General features: G+C 47.7%; 1 protein-coding gene across 2 annotated transcripts in view; it reads left to right on the top strand.

The window, feature by feature from the left end:
• The window catches only part of HDLBP (high density lipoprotein binding protein), a 39,213-nt gene extending 22,161 nt beyond the window's left edge, over positions 1-17,052 (top strand). For both annotated transcript variants that reach the window (XM_005151003.3, XM_031050912.2), the window contains exons 6-28: positions 1,345-1,551; positions 2,006-2,221; positions 3,050-3,256; positions 3,473-3,580; positions 4,764-4,868; positions 5,325-5,403; positions 6,026-6,165; positions 6,467-6,571; positions 6,851-6,964; positions 7,286-7,372; positions 7,522-7,653; positions 7,954-8,172; positions 8,995-9,216; positions 9,449-9,667; positions 10,184-10,322; positions 11,063-11,217; positions 11,844-11,948; positions 12,643-12,777; positions 13,300-13,443; positions 13,627-13,812; positions 15,170-15,286; positions 15,756-15,884; positions 16,527-17,052. In XM_005151003.3, the coding sequence (XP_005151060.1) occupies positions 1,345-1,551; positions 2,006-2,221; positions 3,050-3,256; positions 3,473-3,580; positions 4,764-4,868; positions 5,325-5,403; positions 6,026-6,165; positions 6,467-6,571; positions 6,851-6,964; positions 7,286-7,372; positions 7,522-7,653; positions 7,954-8,172; positions 8,995-9,216; positions 9,449-9,667; positions 10,184-10,322; positions 11,063-11,217; positions 11,844-11,948; positions 12,643-12,777; positions 13,300-13,443; positions 13,627-13,812; positions 15,170-15,286; positions 15,756-15,884; positions 16,527-16,613 (3,357 nt within the window). In that variant the 3' untranslated portion in view covers positions 16,614-17,052. The remainder of the gene's footprint in view (positions 1-1,344; positions 1,552-2,005; positions 2,222-3,049; positions 3,257-3,472; positions 3,581-4,763; positions 4,869-5,324; positions 5,404-6,025; positions 6,166-6,466; positions 6,572-6,850; positions 6,965-7,285; positions 7,373-7,521; positions 7,654-7,953; positions 8,173-8,994; positions 9,217-9,448; positions 9,668-10,183; positions 10,323-11,062; positions 11,218-11,843; positions 11,949-12,642; positions 12,778-13,299; positions 13,444-13,626; positions 13,813-15,169; positions 15,287-15,755; positions 15,885-16,526) is intronic.
• Positions 17,053-18,457: the final 1,405 nt, after the last annotated feature.

The raw sequence follows: 18,457 nt of genomic DNA on the forward strand, positions 1-18,457 counted from the left end.
TGAGGACAGGACTGCTTTTTCTGAAGTCCTTCAGAGGAGAATGTGGAGGGATGGGAGGAATAGAAGTAGCAAAGAGGAAGTCTTGCCAAAAGCTGAAAGCTTCAGGTCAGGGTTCTGGATTGTGTAACTCAAGCCACACTGGTAAGGAGCCACAGGCCCGTTGTTTCCATTGCTTCTCCTTTCATTCTGCTAGGTTTTGAATTCTTCCCTTCAGATTCTTGAGTTCATATTCAAGATGGCAGTTCTTGTTAGGATATAATACAGCCAGGTGTCCTAGTGTGTTTTAAAGTGTGATGTCAAAGGTAGTTACTGCAATAGTTAATACCATGTCTGCTTAGTCCTTTCAGCCCATGTGTCATACTCTGCCAGGGGGAAGAGAAAGGGACAAACCCTACATAATATGCGTCTGAAAAAATAGTTCAGGTCTTACTGCCACAGATCAATTCCTCACTGTCCTCAAATATACCTCCTACTGCCCTGGCCCCAGGTCTGAAAGGTGTGTCTGTATTCCAGCTTCTGCTAGGCTTGGCTGGCTTTGATACAGGGACACCAAATTGAAGAGTCATGCCAAGTGATCTGGTTTTGATTTGTTTGTTGGTTTGCTTTTTTTTTTTAATTGTAGCTTCAATTTTAATTGTCTGATTATTCTTAGTAGTCAGATATTCACAAATGTGGTAGCAATCATAAGCTACCAGGTCAGTAAAAACTCAGTGAGAAGGGAAGAAGTCAGGAATGCCTGTTACAGACCAGCCCTTTAATGGTAGATTGAGAGAAGCTCTTGGGACCCCAGTTCAAAGAGGGACCATCTAGAAGCAGTCCCAGGAGCAGCAAGTACTGCACTGAAGACACCTTAGCACTTAGTAGTGGTAAGCATCTCTGAGCTGTCTGCCTGCTAAAATAGGTTTGTGGTGTTGAATTTCTGTTTCCTAGGAGTCAGGCTGTGTCGTGTTTTCTATAGCCTTGGCAGCAGATGTCAGAGTTCAGATAAACTCCACCCATGAGCCATTGTCTCAGTTGCTGTCTGGTATTGCTCCAGTGTCTTGCACTGGAGGATAGACACCTCCTTGTCTGTACCCAGATGCCTTTGCTAACACAGAGTACTACTCCTGTGCAAACAGAAGTGTTTTGAGGGAAAGGTGGGCTTTAGACTCCTGGTATACAGGCACTGTAGATCAACTGTTCTGGTACAGTATCAGTTCTTACACAGAATGTGCTGGAAAGTCATTGTATCTGCTCCTCAGCATTACTGCTAAGCAGCATCTACCTTGCTTTTCCTGGCTTTGTTCCTGTGAATCTGCCACTGCAGGCAAACGTTCTTATAGATGCTTGGCTGTTGTGTTGCAGGCTTCAGCAACAGTTGCCATCCCCAAGGAGCACCACCGTTTTGTCATTGGAAAGAATGGTGAGAAGCTGCAGGACCTGGAGCTCAAAACTGCAACTAAAATCCAGATCCCCCGCCCAGATGACCCCAGCAACCAGATCAAGATCACCGGCACTAAAGAAGGGATTGAGAAGGCTCGACACGAGATCCTGCTTATCTCTGCTGAGCAGGTACTTCAGTACTGTGATATCTCTCATGGCATTAGCTGGACAGCCATTTTGCTTATTCATGGTATATTAGATTCCTTTAGACACTGTGGCCATAGTCAGTGGCTTATACTGAGGCTCATACTGTGCCACTGGCTGCATGAGCACTGCTGCTGGGTTCTGCAACTTGTGGGTCTCCATTTTGTCCATCTCTGAAGTCAGATAAGCATGTTTCATGTTTGAAATGAACCCTATTAGATGACAGCTGAGATAAGAGGAGATTACAGAGGTAACTATTGTAAATCACCAGCAGCAGTGTTCATAGATTGAAAAAGATGGAGATCTACAAACCTGCAAACTGAAAAAAGGTACTTGGGCCAGAGTGTCAAGCAAGACAGCACTGGGAACTTAGCTGTGTCTGGCAGAGACTGTAATATGGAGGGCAGTTCCCACTGAGGTCTGTTCTGGGCTTTTCCAGGATAAGCGTGCCGTGGAGCGGCTGGATGTGGAGAAAGTGTACCATCCCTTCATTGCTGGCCCTTACAACAAGCTGGTGAGCGAGCTCATGCAGGACACAGGGACACGCATCAACATTCCTCCACCCAGCGTCAACAAGACAGAGATAGTCTTCACAGGAGAAAAGGAGCAGCTGGCCCAGGCTGTGGCTCGTGTTAAGAAGATCTATGAGGAGAAGGTATGGATGGTCCCTAATGCTTCCCATTTTACCCCTACCTGCTTGTAGTCCCTCTTCTTGTGCATCCCTCTGCTGCGTCCTTCTCATGTCAGCTCTGGCTCAGCAGCCGTTGCAGTACATGGCCCTGGATCTTACAATTTCCTCCCTGAGCAGAGTATGACTTGGGGTGATACTACCAAGGAGGTGACAGGTTTCTCATTCTTCTACATGATGGGAATTAGCAGACCACAAAGAGCTCCCCTGGCTCTTGTTCACGCAGGTGCTACTAAAGAAGGAAGTGTGAAGTCTGCAGTGGCAGCCAGCTGACAGTATCAAAGTTGCTACATAAGTAGAAGCTGCAGAAGAGTGAATTTCACTCCAGTTTATTTTCTACAATACTGCAATTTTCTACTATACTACAATATCATTTTTGTGAGTTGTCAGGCTGTTTTTCTTCATGGTTAGGTCTGCATTTGTACCAGTCTGGAATTTCAACAGAGATAATCAGCTTATAGCCTAGTAGCCTACATGGTGTTGCATTGCAGTACTGCCTAGGGGACAGCTGGGCATTGAGCCCTGTTGTGCAAGGGGATGTGTGTATGTGGTCTCTTCCATGTAGTGTCTGAGGGAGCTTGACACTGAATACCAGTTTTGTACTTCACCTGTGAATTTTTGGGCACAAGGCATTCTGTAGGCAGAAAGGGTGTTAGAATACTGCTGAACCACTGTGCTCACTTTTGCTTCATTCTTTCCTGGGTGCAGGGTTTCACTGCATCTAGTGCCTCTTCCTTTCGCTCTTGTCCTTCCCTTCCCCCTTCTGATTGATGCCTAGTGCCTTTGCCCCTACAGAAAAAGAAGACTACAACCATTGCAGTGGAGGTGAAGAAGTCCCAGCACAAGTATGTCATCGGCCCTAAGGGGAATTCCCTGCAGGAGATCTTGGAGAAAACTGGAGTCTCTGTCGAGATCCCACCCACTGACAGTAGCTCGGAGACGGTGATACTGCGAGGCGAGCCTGAGAAGCTTGGGCAAGCACTGACTGAAGTCTATGCAAAGGTACATAAAGGATAGGTTAAGCCTTCTTTGAAAGTCCCATAGACATATATCCAGAAGCTGGGGGTGGGGGGTGGTGTCTGGTGTTTGTCTCTAAGCTGTCAGGAGAGCAGCTTAGAAGTCAATACTGCAGGTGCAGCATGAGAATTGAAACTGAATTTTTGGAAGACCTCTTCCAGTCTGTCCACCAAACAGCTTCTCTGTTTTTCTGTCTCTCAGGCCAACAGTTTTACCGTCTCCTCGGTCTCTGCCCCCTCTTGGCTTCATCGTTTCATTATTGGAAAGAAAGGACAAAACCTGGCCAAAATAACTCAGCAGATGCCAAAGGTATGGATGAGCTGTTTAGCTTGACACCCTTGATGTAGAATATGGTTTAGTCCACAACACTCTTTATAGAAAAGGGAAATGTATTTTAGTATGGTGTGGTTTAACCCCAGTTGGTAACTCAATACCACGCAGCTGCTTGCTCACTCTCCTCTTCCTGCCTGCCTGGGTGGGATGAGCAGGATAATCAGAAGAATGCAAAACCTACAGGTTGAGATAAGAACAGTTTAATAATTGAAGTACAATGCACCACTACTAATAATAAGTGGAATAATGAGAGATATAAAACTAAAGGGAAAAAAAATACATACAAACCCTCAACAAACAAACAGAAAACACACTACACCAAAAACCCAGTAAAGACAAGTGATGCACTTGTGTGCTCGCCACCTGCTGACCTACCACAATTGCTCACCACCTCCTGACCCATAGCCAGCCCAATCAGCGATCATCCCCTTCCAGGTAAGTCCCTCCAGTTTATATACTGAGCATGATCTGCTGTGGTACGGAATATCCCTTTGATTAGTTTGGTTCAAGTGTCCTGTCTCTGCTCCCTCCCGGCTTCTTGTGTCCTTCCTCACTTGTGAAGCACAAGACTGAAAGTCCTTGACAAAGGTAAACACTACTGAGCAACAACTGAAACATGAGTGTGTTATCAGCATTATTCTCAGAATTAAAGCCAAAACACAGCTCTGCACCAGCTACTGGAAGAAAATTAACTATCCCAGCTAAATCCAAGACACATGGGTAAAACCAGGGAGGAAGTGATGCAGATGTCAAGGAGACCCTCTCTTTTACTGCTGCAAACACTACTCATCCTTTGTTATTCTCGTGGGTTGAGCCTTTCAAAGGAAGCTTTATCTGTTACTATTTTGAGAATTGATGTAGTAGGATACCTGGAAATGGTGACTTCTGTGAATTAGATGGTATCTAGAGAAAAGCTAGATGGTAAGTTCTGCAAAGCCCTGCAGACTCCAGGACAGCAACAAAGCCTTGATCTCTAGACACTGTGATATGGCCAGAATTGCAAGTTACCTGTTTCTGAAACCATGGGAATGATCTGTGTACTTTGCGAGAAGGAAAACATCTTTTAATAACAGGGGTTGGTGGTATAGGCCTCACTAACACTAACACTAACTTGGTTTGTATCATGTATCTTACTGGATTTATTGCCTTGCCTCTCAAGGTTCACATCGAATTCACTGAAGGAGAGGATAAAATCACTTTGGAAGGACCTACAGAAGATGTGAATGTGGCTCAGGAACAGATTGAAGTCATGGTCAAGGATCTGGTAAGCTCTGGTACATAAAAAGCAAATGGGGGAAGAAGGGGCAACAGAGCAGAGATGATGACATGTTTATGATGTCCCTGTGATGTCTTGGCATGCTTAACAACTTGCAGAAAGCAAGTTTTGAGTCAGGTGGAGGAAATCCTTGGTTATGAAGCTTGCCCATAGCATTCTTAAAAAAATCAGCTGCAGATCTTAAATCTTTCGATGCAGAGAAGGAAGGATTCTCTTTCGGTCATAGGCGGAGAGCCATCTAAGTTCCTTTTTAGTTTTTCACAATATGGTGCTCTCAGCTCAAACCAGAGAAGTGCTACTGCTCTCCTTAATAGCAGGAGCATGTTTGTAGCTGGCTACTGCAGTCAGTGCCAGCACTAGACAACTACAGTCAGTAGACCGGTACGTAGGGTGTAAGACAGAAGTGGTGGCCTGCCCTACCTAAGCTCTATACTTTCTTTATAGATCAACCGGATGGATTACGCAGAAATCAATGTTGACCACAAATTCCATCGACACCTCATTGGCAAGAATGGAGCTAACAGTAAGTGGGGTGCCTTTCTAATCCTTCCTATGCTTGGACTCTCCGTGTTTAGTCCAGCATATAAGGGGCTCTGTAGCTCATCCAGTGTGCTGTCTTCATCATGTTTCCTCTGCTTCTCTGGGGTGGTGTTGGCACAAGAAGGTAAATGGGTGGTGAGGCCTTGGGATGGCTTTAATGTGTGAGGGTGTCTTGGGAGGTTGAACAGTGGTGGGATTACTTCGTCTTGGCGAAAATACGTTGTTGGAGATGAGGTTGGAGAATTGCCTGGTTTTGAAGTTGCTCTATGTGTATTACATTTTAGCAGCTGATTAGGAGTGGTAGAAATCTGCTTGGTGAGTTTCTCTCAAAAAAGAATTTGAGATTAGAAATGGATGATCATGTTCTGATCTAGATGGGGAAGAGACAGATGCCTCACTCTGACTTGCAAACTATTTGCTCTGTAGATGGCACAGTATTTACTTGTCCAGGTTCTTCTGTGGCACATATCTGCTCTTGCTGAGCTCTGGTGCCTTCTCAGAGGCTGATTTACTTTTTAAGCAGTCTCTAGGCATTGATAAGCAAGATGCCTTGCTTCCAAGTCTTGTCCTAGCAGACTGTGTCACCACGGTCTTTGCCTTGAAAGTTAACAGGATTAAGGACCTCTACAAGGTGTCTGTGCGTATTCCACCGGACAATGAGAAGAGCAACCTGATCAGAATTGAAGGAGACCCACAGGGGGTCCAACAGGCCAAGAAAGAGCTGCTGGAACTCGCTTCCCGTATGGTGAGTAGGATGTGATGCTTGGGAAGCCACAGGGTTTAGGCTTTTATGTTCCCTTGGAACCTTCAGGGCCTTCCATGTGCCCTTTGCCCACCAAGCACTTGGATGTCATGACAAGTGTGAATTTGTCTTCATGGATATGGCCCTCTATTCCCTTGGATACCACTTCTCTGTCAACTTAGAGTGAATTTTGACTGGAGGAGAAAAGAGGGAGAGTGCTGACAAGTAAACTTGTCAGGCAGCAGACTGGGAATTAAGTTTGTGGCTCTCCTGCTGAACACTCAGTGTAAACTATTCTCATCAGGAAAATGAACGCACCAAGGACCTAATCATTGAACAAAAATTCCACCGGACCATTATTGGGCAGAAGGGCGAGCGGATCCGAGAAATCCGGGAGAAATTCCCAGAGGTAAGGCTTTCTAGGAGATGAGGAATCCAGAGGATTCCAGTAGATATCCAGTAGATATATCCTACTTGGGCAGTAGACACATTGTCTCCCAATTCATAAATTTATTGGCTCTGTATGTATATGTATGAGAAGATAGTTCTTTTGGCTGGAGGCTGCTAACATGGTTACCCTTTCCGAATGGGAAAGCGGATGTGTAGAATCTTCCTGACACTTTGCATTTGCCTGACAGAGCAATTCTTCCATTTGCTTGAGCTGACTGTAAATTATGGCCTCCTGCAGGTTATCATCAACTTCCCAGACCCTGCGCACAAGAGTGACATTGTCCAACTTAGAGGTCCCAAAAATGAGGTGGAGAAGTGCACCAAGTACATGCAGAAGATGGTGGCAGACCTGGTAAGGGTGTCACCTGTCTGCTGTTCTCTCCTACATGCCTAGATAACCCTACATAGGGCAGAGCTGTACTGGCTTGGCTAGGGCTGAAACACCTCAAGATGAGGAAGCTGTGAACACTCTTCTGGCTGACTGGGGTTAGGGGTATGGTATTTGTTATCTAAGGGCTATAGGGGAAGGAACTTGCCTTTGCTTATTCTTGCAAGTATGCCTTATAGAGAACTTTATTGGGTCAAAGTCTATTGTCAAAAGCTTGTTTATCAGGTCCCTGGGATGGAGCACCATGACAGTGTAATATTGGTTCTTCCTTCCTTTCCTTCTTAGGTTGAAAACAGTTTTTCTATTTCTGTCCCCATCTTCAAACAATTCCACAAGAACATCATAGGGAAAGGAGGTGCCAACATAAAGAAGGTGAGATAACTTTCTTAATCACCAGTGCTCATTATGGTCACTACCTGCAGCTAAATCCCACTTCCTGCTCTCTCCTGCCTATTGGTGATGGCAAATATAATCTTTTTTTGACATTAGATATCTCTAAGATTTTTTTTCCTTTGTGGCAGATACGCGAAGAAAGCAACACCAAAATCGATCTCCCGGCAGAGAACAGCAACTCGGAGACAATTGTTATCACAGGCAAGAGAGCAAACTGTGAGGCTGCTCGCCACAGGATTCTTGCCATCCAGAAGGAGCTGGTAAGTGAAACTACTGGCCTGTCATGTATGAGGGACTTGAACATGTTGCTAGAAGACTTAAACACAGAAGTGCTGGTAGTGGGAGAGGGCAGGGAGGAGACAAATGTGAGTGTCAGTCGTCTTCTTGATTCTTGAACCTAAGTTTGTGGCTGCTCAAGTGTCAAGATTAGCCTGTCTCAAACCCCTCTGGTCAGGCATTTCTTACAGCTCTACAAAGCTCCTAGGAGTTAAAGGGTAAGCCAAGTGGGTGCAAACTCATTTCTGCAGCTTGTCTAAAAGCCTGGTACTGTCCTCTCTTAGGCCAACATCACAGAGGTGGAGGTGTCTATTCCTTCCAAACTGCACAATTCCCTTATCGGCGCCAAAGGCCGTTTCATCCGCTCCATCATGGAGGAGTGTGGTGGAGTCCACATCCACTTCCCCACCGAGGGCTCTGGCAGTGACACTGTGACCATCAGGGGCCCAGCCCAGGATGTGGAGAAAGCCAAGAAGCAGCTGCTGCACCTGGCAGAGGAAAAGGTGAGCCTTTTCTCATAAGGGAAGGAGCAGATTGGTTTGGCCAGGTGTTTCTTTTCCTGGGGTTGAAATGATCCCCTCTGCCTGCTAGGAAGCTGCTGGCATCAGACAGCCTAATCCTCTTTTGAGGGATTTGAGTACAGTTTAGATAATTAAAGGAAAACCACGCTTCCGTAGTTGTGGCAGTGAGTGCTTCCCCCATTTGTAGAACTGGCTGTAATGCTTCTGTGCCACGGCTGGGGCATACTCAAAAGATTAAGGCTCACTGCTCCTGTGGTTTGATTGCTGTTGGGTATCCACACTTCTACAAAACAGCTTACTCTGTGTATCTCCTTTACTTTTTTTTGATCTCTAAATTCCAGCTCAAGTTCTTCCATTTTACTGCATGTATCCAGGTTTGTGGCTGGCTGACTGGTCATTTTAATAGCAAGAAAGCCTTTCTAACATGAGCATATGAACATATTCTCCTGATTAGTTGGTTGCCTCTGCTGCCTGGCTTGCAGCAGTCAGCTGGCAAATGGTTATGCTGACTTGTGTGTCAAACCCTTCTCCTAGGGAAGTCTTTTCTGCTTGTTTCGTCACCAGCTGTGCTCTGTGCAGATTAGTTTTTCAGCTGATTAATAACACTACCTGAGAACATCTTTCAGATAGTGTTATTAATTTAAGACATTGTATACCTTTTTGACTTGGACAGCACGCTGCATCTGCCTTGCTCTTACAACAAGCTGTTCGTGGGTGCAGGTAACATATATACATGCATGCTGTTGATGCTGATGTGTATTTTCACTACATTGTCATGTTCCATGGGTATGTGACTCCTTTCAGCAAACAAAGAGTTACACCGTGGACCTTCGTGCAAAGCCAGAGTACCATAAATTCCTTATTGGTAAGGGAGGTGGCAACATCCGTAAGGTGCGTGACAACACTGGGGCCCGCATCATCTTCCCAACCTCCGAGGACAAAGATCAGGAGCTGATTACTATCATGGGAACTGAGGAGGCTGTCAAAGAGGCACAGAAGGAGTTGGAGGCTCTCATCAAGAACCTGGTATTATGAACTACTACTTCTGTTTTCTTGCCTATCACTGTAGCAAGATGTAACGAGCTAGTGTGGAGGTGCTCCTTCTCCTAAACATCTGCTGCCCTTTATGGGAGCTCAGGAACATTCTGCTTGCTGTTACTTGTTGGGGATGAGGTTCTAAACTGATTGCTGTTGAGTGCAGCAAACTCGTGATTATCGCCAGGGCAGGCAGGGTTGACTGGCTGTCATCTCTTGGCAGGATAATGTGGTTGAAGACTCCATGGTGGTTGACCCCAAGCACCACCGCCACTTTGTCATCCGGAGAGGGCAGGTTCTGCGTGAGATTGCAGATGAGTATGGTGGTGTGATGGTCAGCTTCCCACGCTCCGGCACCCAGAGCGACAAAGTCACCCTCAAAGGAGCTAAGGACTGTGTGGAGGCAGCCAAGAAACGCATCCAGGAGATCATTGAGGACCTGGTATGTCACAGGAAAACTGTTTCTTTCTTAATTCTTTGTTTTTAGGAGTAGAAATAGGAGACCCTTCCTTGGCATACTTCTAGGCATTAAAAGATAGGAGCCTTCTTGTACTTCTTCATGCTTGGCCTTGGGTGGTGATTACTCTCTGCGGTTTCCTATGGTGTTGGTTTAGGCTTTTGGAAGTGGACAACTGTCAGACCTGTTCTTTTTTCTTCTTTCCTTCATCTTTTTTCTTTCTTCTAATGCTTCTTCCCCTTCAGGGTAATAGACACCTTGAGCTTCGGTCCTGGAAGCCCCTTAACATCACGGGTTGGAGACAGCCTTCATTAAGAAATCCTCTGTTAACTTCTCTAAGATAGGACAGATTCTAGAAAACTTTCAGTTTTTCCCCTCTCAGCAGCTTTTACCTTTCCTGACTTCTCTCTATGTCTGTTACGGATTTCACCATGCACCAGCATCCTGTTTCCTGGTGTGAAAGAGGCGGCATTGCAATAGAGCAACTCTGCTTTCTCACAGGAAGCCCAAGTGACAATCGAATGCACCATCCCACAGAAGTTCCACCGCTCTATTATGGGCCCCAAAGGATCCCGAATCCAGCAGATCACCCGGGACTATGCTGTCCAGATCAAATTCCCTGACAGGGAGGAGAACCCAGGTATACCCATGGACACATGTTTGCATGGTAGCTGGTGTGATCACATGAATGCAGTGCCTGCACTCTGCATCAGGGAAGGTGTTCTACTTAAAATCTGTGGAGAACTGACCTCAGGTGTTTCCTGTACTGTCCTTAAATCTGGGGCTAGCACCAACCTTGTCCTTTCAGGAAGAGAGGACAGTTCTGGGAGGTGAAACTGCAGACCTCAGTGTTCTGAATGTATTCTCACTGCAGAGCACAGGGACTTACCCGAACAAAAAGGGTTCTCAAGGTCTCTCTGAGCTCGTGCCCCCATTGCTGGATGTACTGAACTTCAGCACAGCTGGGGCCTGTTGGATACTCTGGCCTAGCACCAGCCATCCTGCTGCAACATCCAGTGCTATGCTGGTGAACTTCCCTGTTGGGGGAGAAACTACCAGCTTTCATTGTTGCTTCTCTTAATGTAGGAGTGCAGCTACTGGTTCCATTGTGCAACTGCAGGTCCTTTCTGTGCAGGCAAAAGCAATATCAGTGCTGTGCAGAGAGGTGTGAAGCAGACTGTCTCAGTGAATGCTCTTGTTCTGCTCATTCCAGACTAAGCCATGGTGAGCTGCCTGTGCTAGGAGTGACCTGCTCCATAGTAGTCTATAGTGTCAGACCTCTAGTGGCAAAGCCCAGTCAGAGCCTGAGGATCTGGAGGGGGAGATAACAAGCAAAGAGGGGCCTCTGTGCATTTAATGTGAGACTTTCCTGGTTTCCAGCTCCAGTTGCAGAGCCAGCCATGCAGGAGAATGGTGAGGAAGGTGGGGAAGGCAAGGATGGGAAGGATGCAGATCCCAGCTCTCCAAAGAAGTGTGATATCATCATCATCTCTGGCCGTAGGGAAAAGTGCGAGGCAGCAAAGGAGGCACTGCAGGTATGTGGCTTTCAAAGTCTCTTAGCCCTCTGATGTATTGATGTCCTGATGCAGGAAGCTTACTGCAGAATTTAATGGTGGTAATAAAAATGACAGTCACAGTTGCAGTCCAGGTGGTCACTGATGCTGACTGCAGAGGTGGTCTGTACTGCACAAGGGAAGTTCTCTGCTTTGTGATTTAGCCTGGCAGCTTGAATCACTGTGCCTGACCTCGCAGTTGCTAGAGCTTGTAGGCAGTCCTGCTTTTTTTATGCCATAAAAGCGTGACAGACTTGTTTTATGGAGCACAGCTGGAAAGAGGAGTCTGAGGCTGAATCATTCTAGCTTTAGCATGCTGCCATGCTGCTTTAGTGATGATTTCAAAGTCTCTGCTAGATGGAAACCAAGGATATGAAAACAGCGTGTCCCCAGAGGCAGAGTTTAAGATTGCTTGTTTGGAAAAAATGTTTTTAACACCCAATAGGTCATGTTGGTGTTTGCAGTTGTTCTCTCTTCCTGTAAAGTTTGTATCCTGACTACAAGCAAATATAACTCAGTGCAGCAACACATTCTTTTGAGCAAGCATATGGCAAGCTGAAAGACAGGAGAAGTATTTCAGCTGGTAAACTGTGCTCCACTCCCTGCAGGCTCTGGTTCCTGTCACCATTGAGGTGGAGGTTCCCTTTGATCTTCACCGTTACATCATTGGCCAGAAGGGAACTGGGATCCGCAAAATGATGGATGAGTTTGAAGTAAGTTGTTACCCTTCCTCCAGTCTCCTCTGTCCTGAAGAATCTGCAAGTGACCATGTTTGGGGTGGTGGCAGTCATTTGCGGCATACTCGGGACCGTTGTGGCTTGACCATGGAATGCAGGCTCTGTAATAAGAAAATGAGACCTGTGTGATTTCGTCACTGGCTCTGGAGCTCAGTAAATTTTGTGCAGAAGCTGTACGATTAGTGTTGATGCCATGAGTGCTGCATAACTTGTTTGGTGCCTACAGGCATTTCTTGCCAGTGTGAGAGTTGTTTTTCTTCTAAGCCATAGGAAACAGCTCTGCTGTGCTTGTCCATGTGGGAAAATTCCCCATAAGCCCACAGGGAATCCTGTGGTGATGCAGATTGGCTGCAGACAGCCCTATTGAACATGTATTTGTTTTCTAGCCTCTCCAGGGTGGCACAAGCACTGCTAGGGGCTGAAGCCCTAGAGCAAAGCAATCTGGTAATAGCTGAAGAAAGTGTTCTGTTCAAAGAACATCTAGAAGCAGTACCACACAACTGCTTGAGACGGGTGGTTAGTCCAGATGACTTCCAGAGGTCCCTTCCAACCTCAACATTCTATGATTCTGTGGTTTGGGCTGTCTGGGTGGGAGCTGGTCTCAGTGATACCAGCATGCAGTGACAGCATCACAAGTGATACAAAATGATAATTGCTTCTTGTTACTCAGGTGAACATCCAGGTCCCTGCTCCTGAGCTGCAGTCGGATATCATCACCATCACTGGTCTGTCTACCAACCTGGACCGTGCCAAGGCAGGGCTGCTGGAAAGAGTGAAAGAGCTTCAGGCTGAGCAAGAGGATCGGGTAAGGCCTGTGCCTGTCCGTCAGGTGAAGGTCTCATCTTTTCAGAGTACCCTTAGGTGCTCTGTGCGTGTGGAGTGCTCATCAGTGTGTTACCCAAATGTAACTCACTTTACATGAACTGACAGGAGAGTTCTCAGATTTTACTTTAGGTAACTTTAGACTGTCCAAGTCTTTATCACTTCATGAGCTTTCTGGACTCTGCAGGGTGGGAACCTCACTGTGCTAGGCATCTCTCTGAACCTATTATCACTGTAGCCTTATCACAGCTCTGAAGTAAGGGTTGAGTTGGATCGTTGTTTGCTACTTGTAGTTTCCTGCTGAACTTGGTGAAAGCACAAGGTCCCAGCATATGTTATATCTTGGGTCCTCTTCTATAGCCACGTATACTCAAGCATGACCCTGCAGAATCTGTTCTGTGCATCTCAGAAGCCAGAAGGAAATGCTGGGTTGTAGATGGGTATCACTGGACCAGCCATGATGTGTTCCCTGCTGTTGTTTCTCACACTGCTTCTCTTGTTGCAGGCATTGCGAAGCTTCAAGCTGACAGTGACTGTGGATCCCAAGTATCACCCTAAAATCATTGGGCGGAAGGGAGCAGTGATCACCCAGATACGCACAGAGCATGAAGTCAACATCCAGTTCCCTGACAAGGATGATGAAAGCCAGGTGAGAGGTCAAAAGGTGTGCAAGGGAGGGCTGCTGGTTGTCTCTGAGCATAGGAAGCACAGCATCTTCTTCAGAGCTCTGAATTCCCAGCACTGCCTCTGGATAAGGTGGAGGGGTAAATCAGGGAGAAGACTTGCTCGGCTGCTTATGAGCATAGTCTCACACACACTTCCCTGTTACCAGGCCCAAGACCAGATCACCATCACTGGCTATGAGAAGAATGCTGAGGCTGCCCGGGATGCCATCATGAAGATCGTTGGTGAGCTGGAGCAGATGGTGTCTGAGGATGTGACTCTGGACCATCGTGTTCACGCACGCATCATTGGTGCTCGTGGTAAAGCCATCCGCAAAATCATGGATGAGTTCAAGGTGAGCAGCGGGGCAGTGCCACACAGTTGGGCTGGGCCTGAATGGCCAGTGTGCTAAGAGCTTGGTATCAGCTTGATGCTAGAGGTTGAATTCTGGAGCACGAGGCTTGTATCTTTTGTAGTCTTTCTGTGTTGCCTGTTGAGCACCTTCAGCTGGAGCAGGCACAAAAGAAACATCAGTGCTGTCCTGCTTACCTCCACCTCTGTCACCACAAGCATGTGAGGAGAATCTCTGGGTATGCCCAAGGCAGCTGGGCTACCTGGACACCACACCCAGACACCAGCTGAACCATTCCCAGGCAACCTCAGCTCTGAGTCATCTTCTGGGAGCCACACAGAGAAGAGGCTGAGCTCTTCCTGTCTTGCTGGAACACAGCCAGAAGAGGAACCTGGAAGTGCTTCCTTGGTGTTCTGGGTTAGCCCAGCAAACATCACTGAGGTCTGTCCCTTTGTGCAGCCCTTTTCGTGGTTTTCTTGCAGACAGGGTCCCCAGGTGGCTTTCAAAGGGAGCAGGTGGTTATGTCAGCTACTCTTGAGTACTCACAGTGGATAGCTAGGCCTGTTGCTGGGGAGCTCTGTGCCCAGACCCCCTCCACTTGAGCTTAACTCAAGAAAATACTGCAGATTTCTTTACCTCTCCAGGTCACTGTTGATGCTCTTGAGTTTGGGAATCTTGACACACTCTCAGTGCTCCAGATGTGGCAGTCAGCTGGTTTGAAAAGGGACCTTTGCCCCTGACAGAGTGTGGCAATAGCAGTGAGCTTTACTACAGGGCCAGTAGTGAATGTGAATCCAAAGTGATGATGCTTTTGGAGACTTGCATCTTGGCTAGACTCAGTTTGGCTTCCTTGCACCCATCTGGAAGGCAAGCTGTGAGAAAACTTGGTGGCTGTGTATGTGATACACTAAGCCAGCTCCATAAAGCAATTGTCAGCCAGGATTACTCTGTCTGTGGAGGAGACAGAAAGCTTATTGTGCTTCATGCTAATGGCTTGATGATGAAAATGCTTACAGCAGTGTGAGGACACTGTCTGGAAATGCAAACTCTCATGCCTCTGCAGCAAGTGCTGCACAGAAAGCAGTGGTCCTCTGGGCAGTGAGAACAGATGAAGCTTCTGGAAAATGGGTCATTACTGCAGACTCTGGTCTGCCTTCTGTCATGGGGAAATTGGACAGGCTTCAAGGACAGGTATATTCCAGTGCACTCTCCAGCATGTGAATTGTAGAAGTCCTAAAGAGACTTGTGGCAGTGAACAGATCATGGCTTTTCTCTTCTGAGAATCTAATGATGAAGGTTGCAGGGAGTCTGGATTTTCAGATGTGCAGATGCAAGATCCATCCTGTTCCTTGTGTTGCAGGTGGATATTCGCTTTCCCCAGAGTGGAGCTCCTGACCCCAATTGTGTGACTGTGACAGGACTCCCTGAGAATGTGGAAGAAGCTATCGATCACATTCTGAATTTGGAGGAAGAATATGTAAGTGTTCAACAAATACATGCAGGGGCTAGAGAAGGGACTTCCTCCGCCTTACAGCTTGATGTGCGAAGTGTCTGTTTGTGGTATTTTCTGCCACTGCATTGAAGAACTTAAGCCCTGTGCAAGTGGCAGACAGTCCTCTGCAACTGTCCCTCAGAATAACTGGGTGCAGAGCCCAGGCTGTGCTCTGTGAAGCAATGCAAGGACTGGTCCCAGTATCCAGGAGAGGACAGTGTATGAGAATGCTGGGGCACCAGCAGGGTGTCCATATGCTTGTCTTGCTGCAATTTGCATCACTTAGTTGTTGGTGGCCCTCGGATTAGTGCAGAAACTCTGTGTTTGGTAATTGTAAAACAGACTGGTGACCTTGGACAGGTTGCAGCATGGTCAGATGGTGAGAGGGAAGCATGTTATACCAGTTTGAGGAACTCTCAGGATCCTCCCCCCTAACTGGGCTGTGTCATTACAGCTTGCAGATGTGGTGGACAATGAGGCAATGCAGGTGTATATGAAGCCCTCTTCACATGAAGAGTCCAAGACCCCATCCAAGGGCTTTGTGGTGAGAGATGCCCCTTGGGCTACCGTCAACAATGAAAAGGTGAGTGCTGCTTCTGCTACAGGCCTGGGGGCACAGGGTCCCCTCTGCCAAGGACTTACTCTGAGGTCTGGCCCTCTTCTCTTGGTTGAGGAATCAGAGTGTTCCTTCCTCCTTTGGTGGCAGAGAAAGCAGTGGCAAGGTGAGAGCAGGCTGGTTATGCCTCTCTAGCTTCCAGAGCACTGCTGTCTCTTGCAAATGTCTTCCCCACACTGACTTATCCCACTGTGGAGCTGCTGGAGAATGGGGGTTCCTTACCAGAAAGTGTCCTGCCAGGTTGTGTTGTTTCTAGGGGCAAGGCCCTGGGACTTCTGCCTCTTCTCCTGCAGCACAGAACCAGCTCCACCTTTGCAGCTGTATTCTGGCTGGGAGCAGTGATCTGGGACATGTGGCAGCTCTGTCTCGAGCTGTCTGAGCTCTGCTGCAGGACGGGCCTGACCCTGCTTCAGTGACTGATTTACTGAGGTTGGACCCTTGGAGTCTGCCTTGCTCCTATCTGCACCCTGCTAGATGTCATCTCTAGATGGCTTCACCACCCACCCTGGGCAGTCCTAAGGACTCGTGGGACATCAGAAATGCTGCTGAGCTCCATGCAGGTTTGTAGCAGGGCAGGAGCTTAACTTGTTCCCTTTTTGTTTGCTTTAGGCCCCTGATATGAGCAGTTCTGAAGACTTCCCCAGCTTTGGGGCTCAAGTGGCCCCCAAGACTCTTCCCTGGGGACCCAAACGATAATGACCTGGAAGCAGAACCTCCTCCAGCCCGCTGACCTGACACTAACCTGCCACAAATACTTCCTGTCTGAAATCTGACCCAGCGGCTGGAGCACAAGCCAATTGCCCCAAGAGGTCTCCTAATGGTGTCTGGAGTGCTAGACCCCATCCTGCTCCCCTCAGCTATCACCGTGGCTAGGACCCACCCTCATTTCTTGATGGATATTCTTTCCTCCTTTGGAACAAGACTTCACTCAGATTCAAACACTAAATGTGTGTGGTTTTGTTAGAAACTTCATAATTGACTCAAAGTGGCTAAGATTTGCAGCTTCCCAAGAGCAATCTGCTCTTTTGAGCATGTCTTACTAGGCATTCTCGCCTTCATTAGGAGACCTCCTTTACTGTGGCTAGGAATCTACTTCCTGTCTCATGACCTCAGGAAATAAATTTCCTTGACTTTCTAAAGCCAAAACGTTTGCCCTCTTTCCTTTGTGTTTATCCCAGGCCTTACCTTACCTTTGTAGAGTGCAATCAACTTTTTTCCTTTTAACTGCCAAAAATTCATTTAATGCTGATAGCTGACTGTGGGGAGAGCTTAAAGTAATCTAAAAGGTCAGAAACTTGCTTTTTAAAGGAGCAAAGCCTTCAGTAGGCTGTAGAAGCAGCAGAGATGGAAGGGACCAGAGCAATGTTACGGCTACCCTGGTCACGTAAACACCTCGGAGCACAGCACCAAGCACAGTCCCCACCTGCACGCTTGACAAGTCTTCCAGTGCGTGATGACAGACCCCGCTCCTAGTTCCTGTGTGCCCACGTTCACCCTTTCCAACAGCCCACAGTGAGAGCAGGCAGGTGGTCCAGCACAGGACAGTATTGCCAGATGGGACAGATTTGGGTTGGCCAAGGATGCTGCAGTGGCATGGCCCAGGAGGAGCTGGTGGGAAGCATGGCCTTGGGAAGCTGTAGTCCTCTACTAGCACTGCAGGATCTAGGCACAAAAGCGGTAGGAACACCTATTACTGTTGCCTTCTTTCTACCTCAAAAGTCAGTACGATGGTGGCCTCTGTGTAAGTGGGTGAGCAGCTATTCCAGTTCTTGCCCTTGCATCCAGAGCAGAAGCATTGAGGAGGAGTAACAGGAGCCTTTTGTCTCCGAGGGGCAGAGGTTGCTCCTCTGGGTGGAAGCAGAGTGTGGTGATGATGAGGCAGACTGTGAATGGAGAGAACTGTAGGACTGCTCATGGAGCTAGAACAGGGTTTGGCCCCAAGGCTGTAGGTGCAGCCTTGCCCCAGCCCTGGGCTGCAGAGGCTGTGAGCCGGGCTTCTGCTCTGATGGCACTGGGGGGGCTGATGGTGTTGAGCCCTCCCTGAGGCCTCCATCATATGGGTGGTAGAGGGTAATCCATGCTCTGTACTCTTGTGCCGCTTGTGCCTAGGTCCTGCCATGGCTTGCATGAAGGGGGTGGGGGGATTGTGTCCAAGCTCCTCCAGCCAGGAAGAGGTTGTCTTTGAGGAGGGAGGCAGGGAGTATGGGGTTTCTGTTTCTTCTTTCACCTGCCTTAGTCCTACAGAGTTGTAGTCTGAGCCATTCCTCTATCCCAGCTGCTTCATCCTTGGCCAAGCAGGAGTCCCTTAGCCTCTCCTTTCTAGTGCTGCTTACAGAGCAGAGGTCCAAAACTGGCAAGCAGAGATGAGCATCCTTGCCTTTCCCTCTGTCTGGCGGGCTTGACATGCCGACGCCTCTTCCCACTCCAGCTCTTAATGGAAGAGGCTGCTATGCAGAAGTTGAACCAAAACCTCACAGTGCTCTTCTTAGGTTTGAGACATGATTGAAGCTGACCTCGGCCTGATGCAGGGCACTTGGCTG

This window comes from Melopsittacus undulatus, chromosome 6 (assembly GCF_012275295.1).
Source record: "Melopsittacus undulatus isolate bMelUnd1 chromosome 6, bMelUnd1.mat.Z, whole genome shotgun sequence".
NCBI classification, from domain to species: domain Eukaryota; kingdom Metazoa; phylum Chordata; class Aves; order Psittaciformes; family Psittaculidae; genus Melopsittacus; species Melopsittacus undulatus.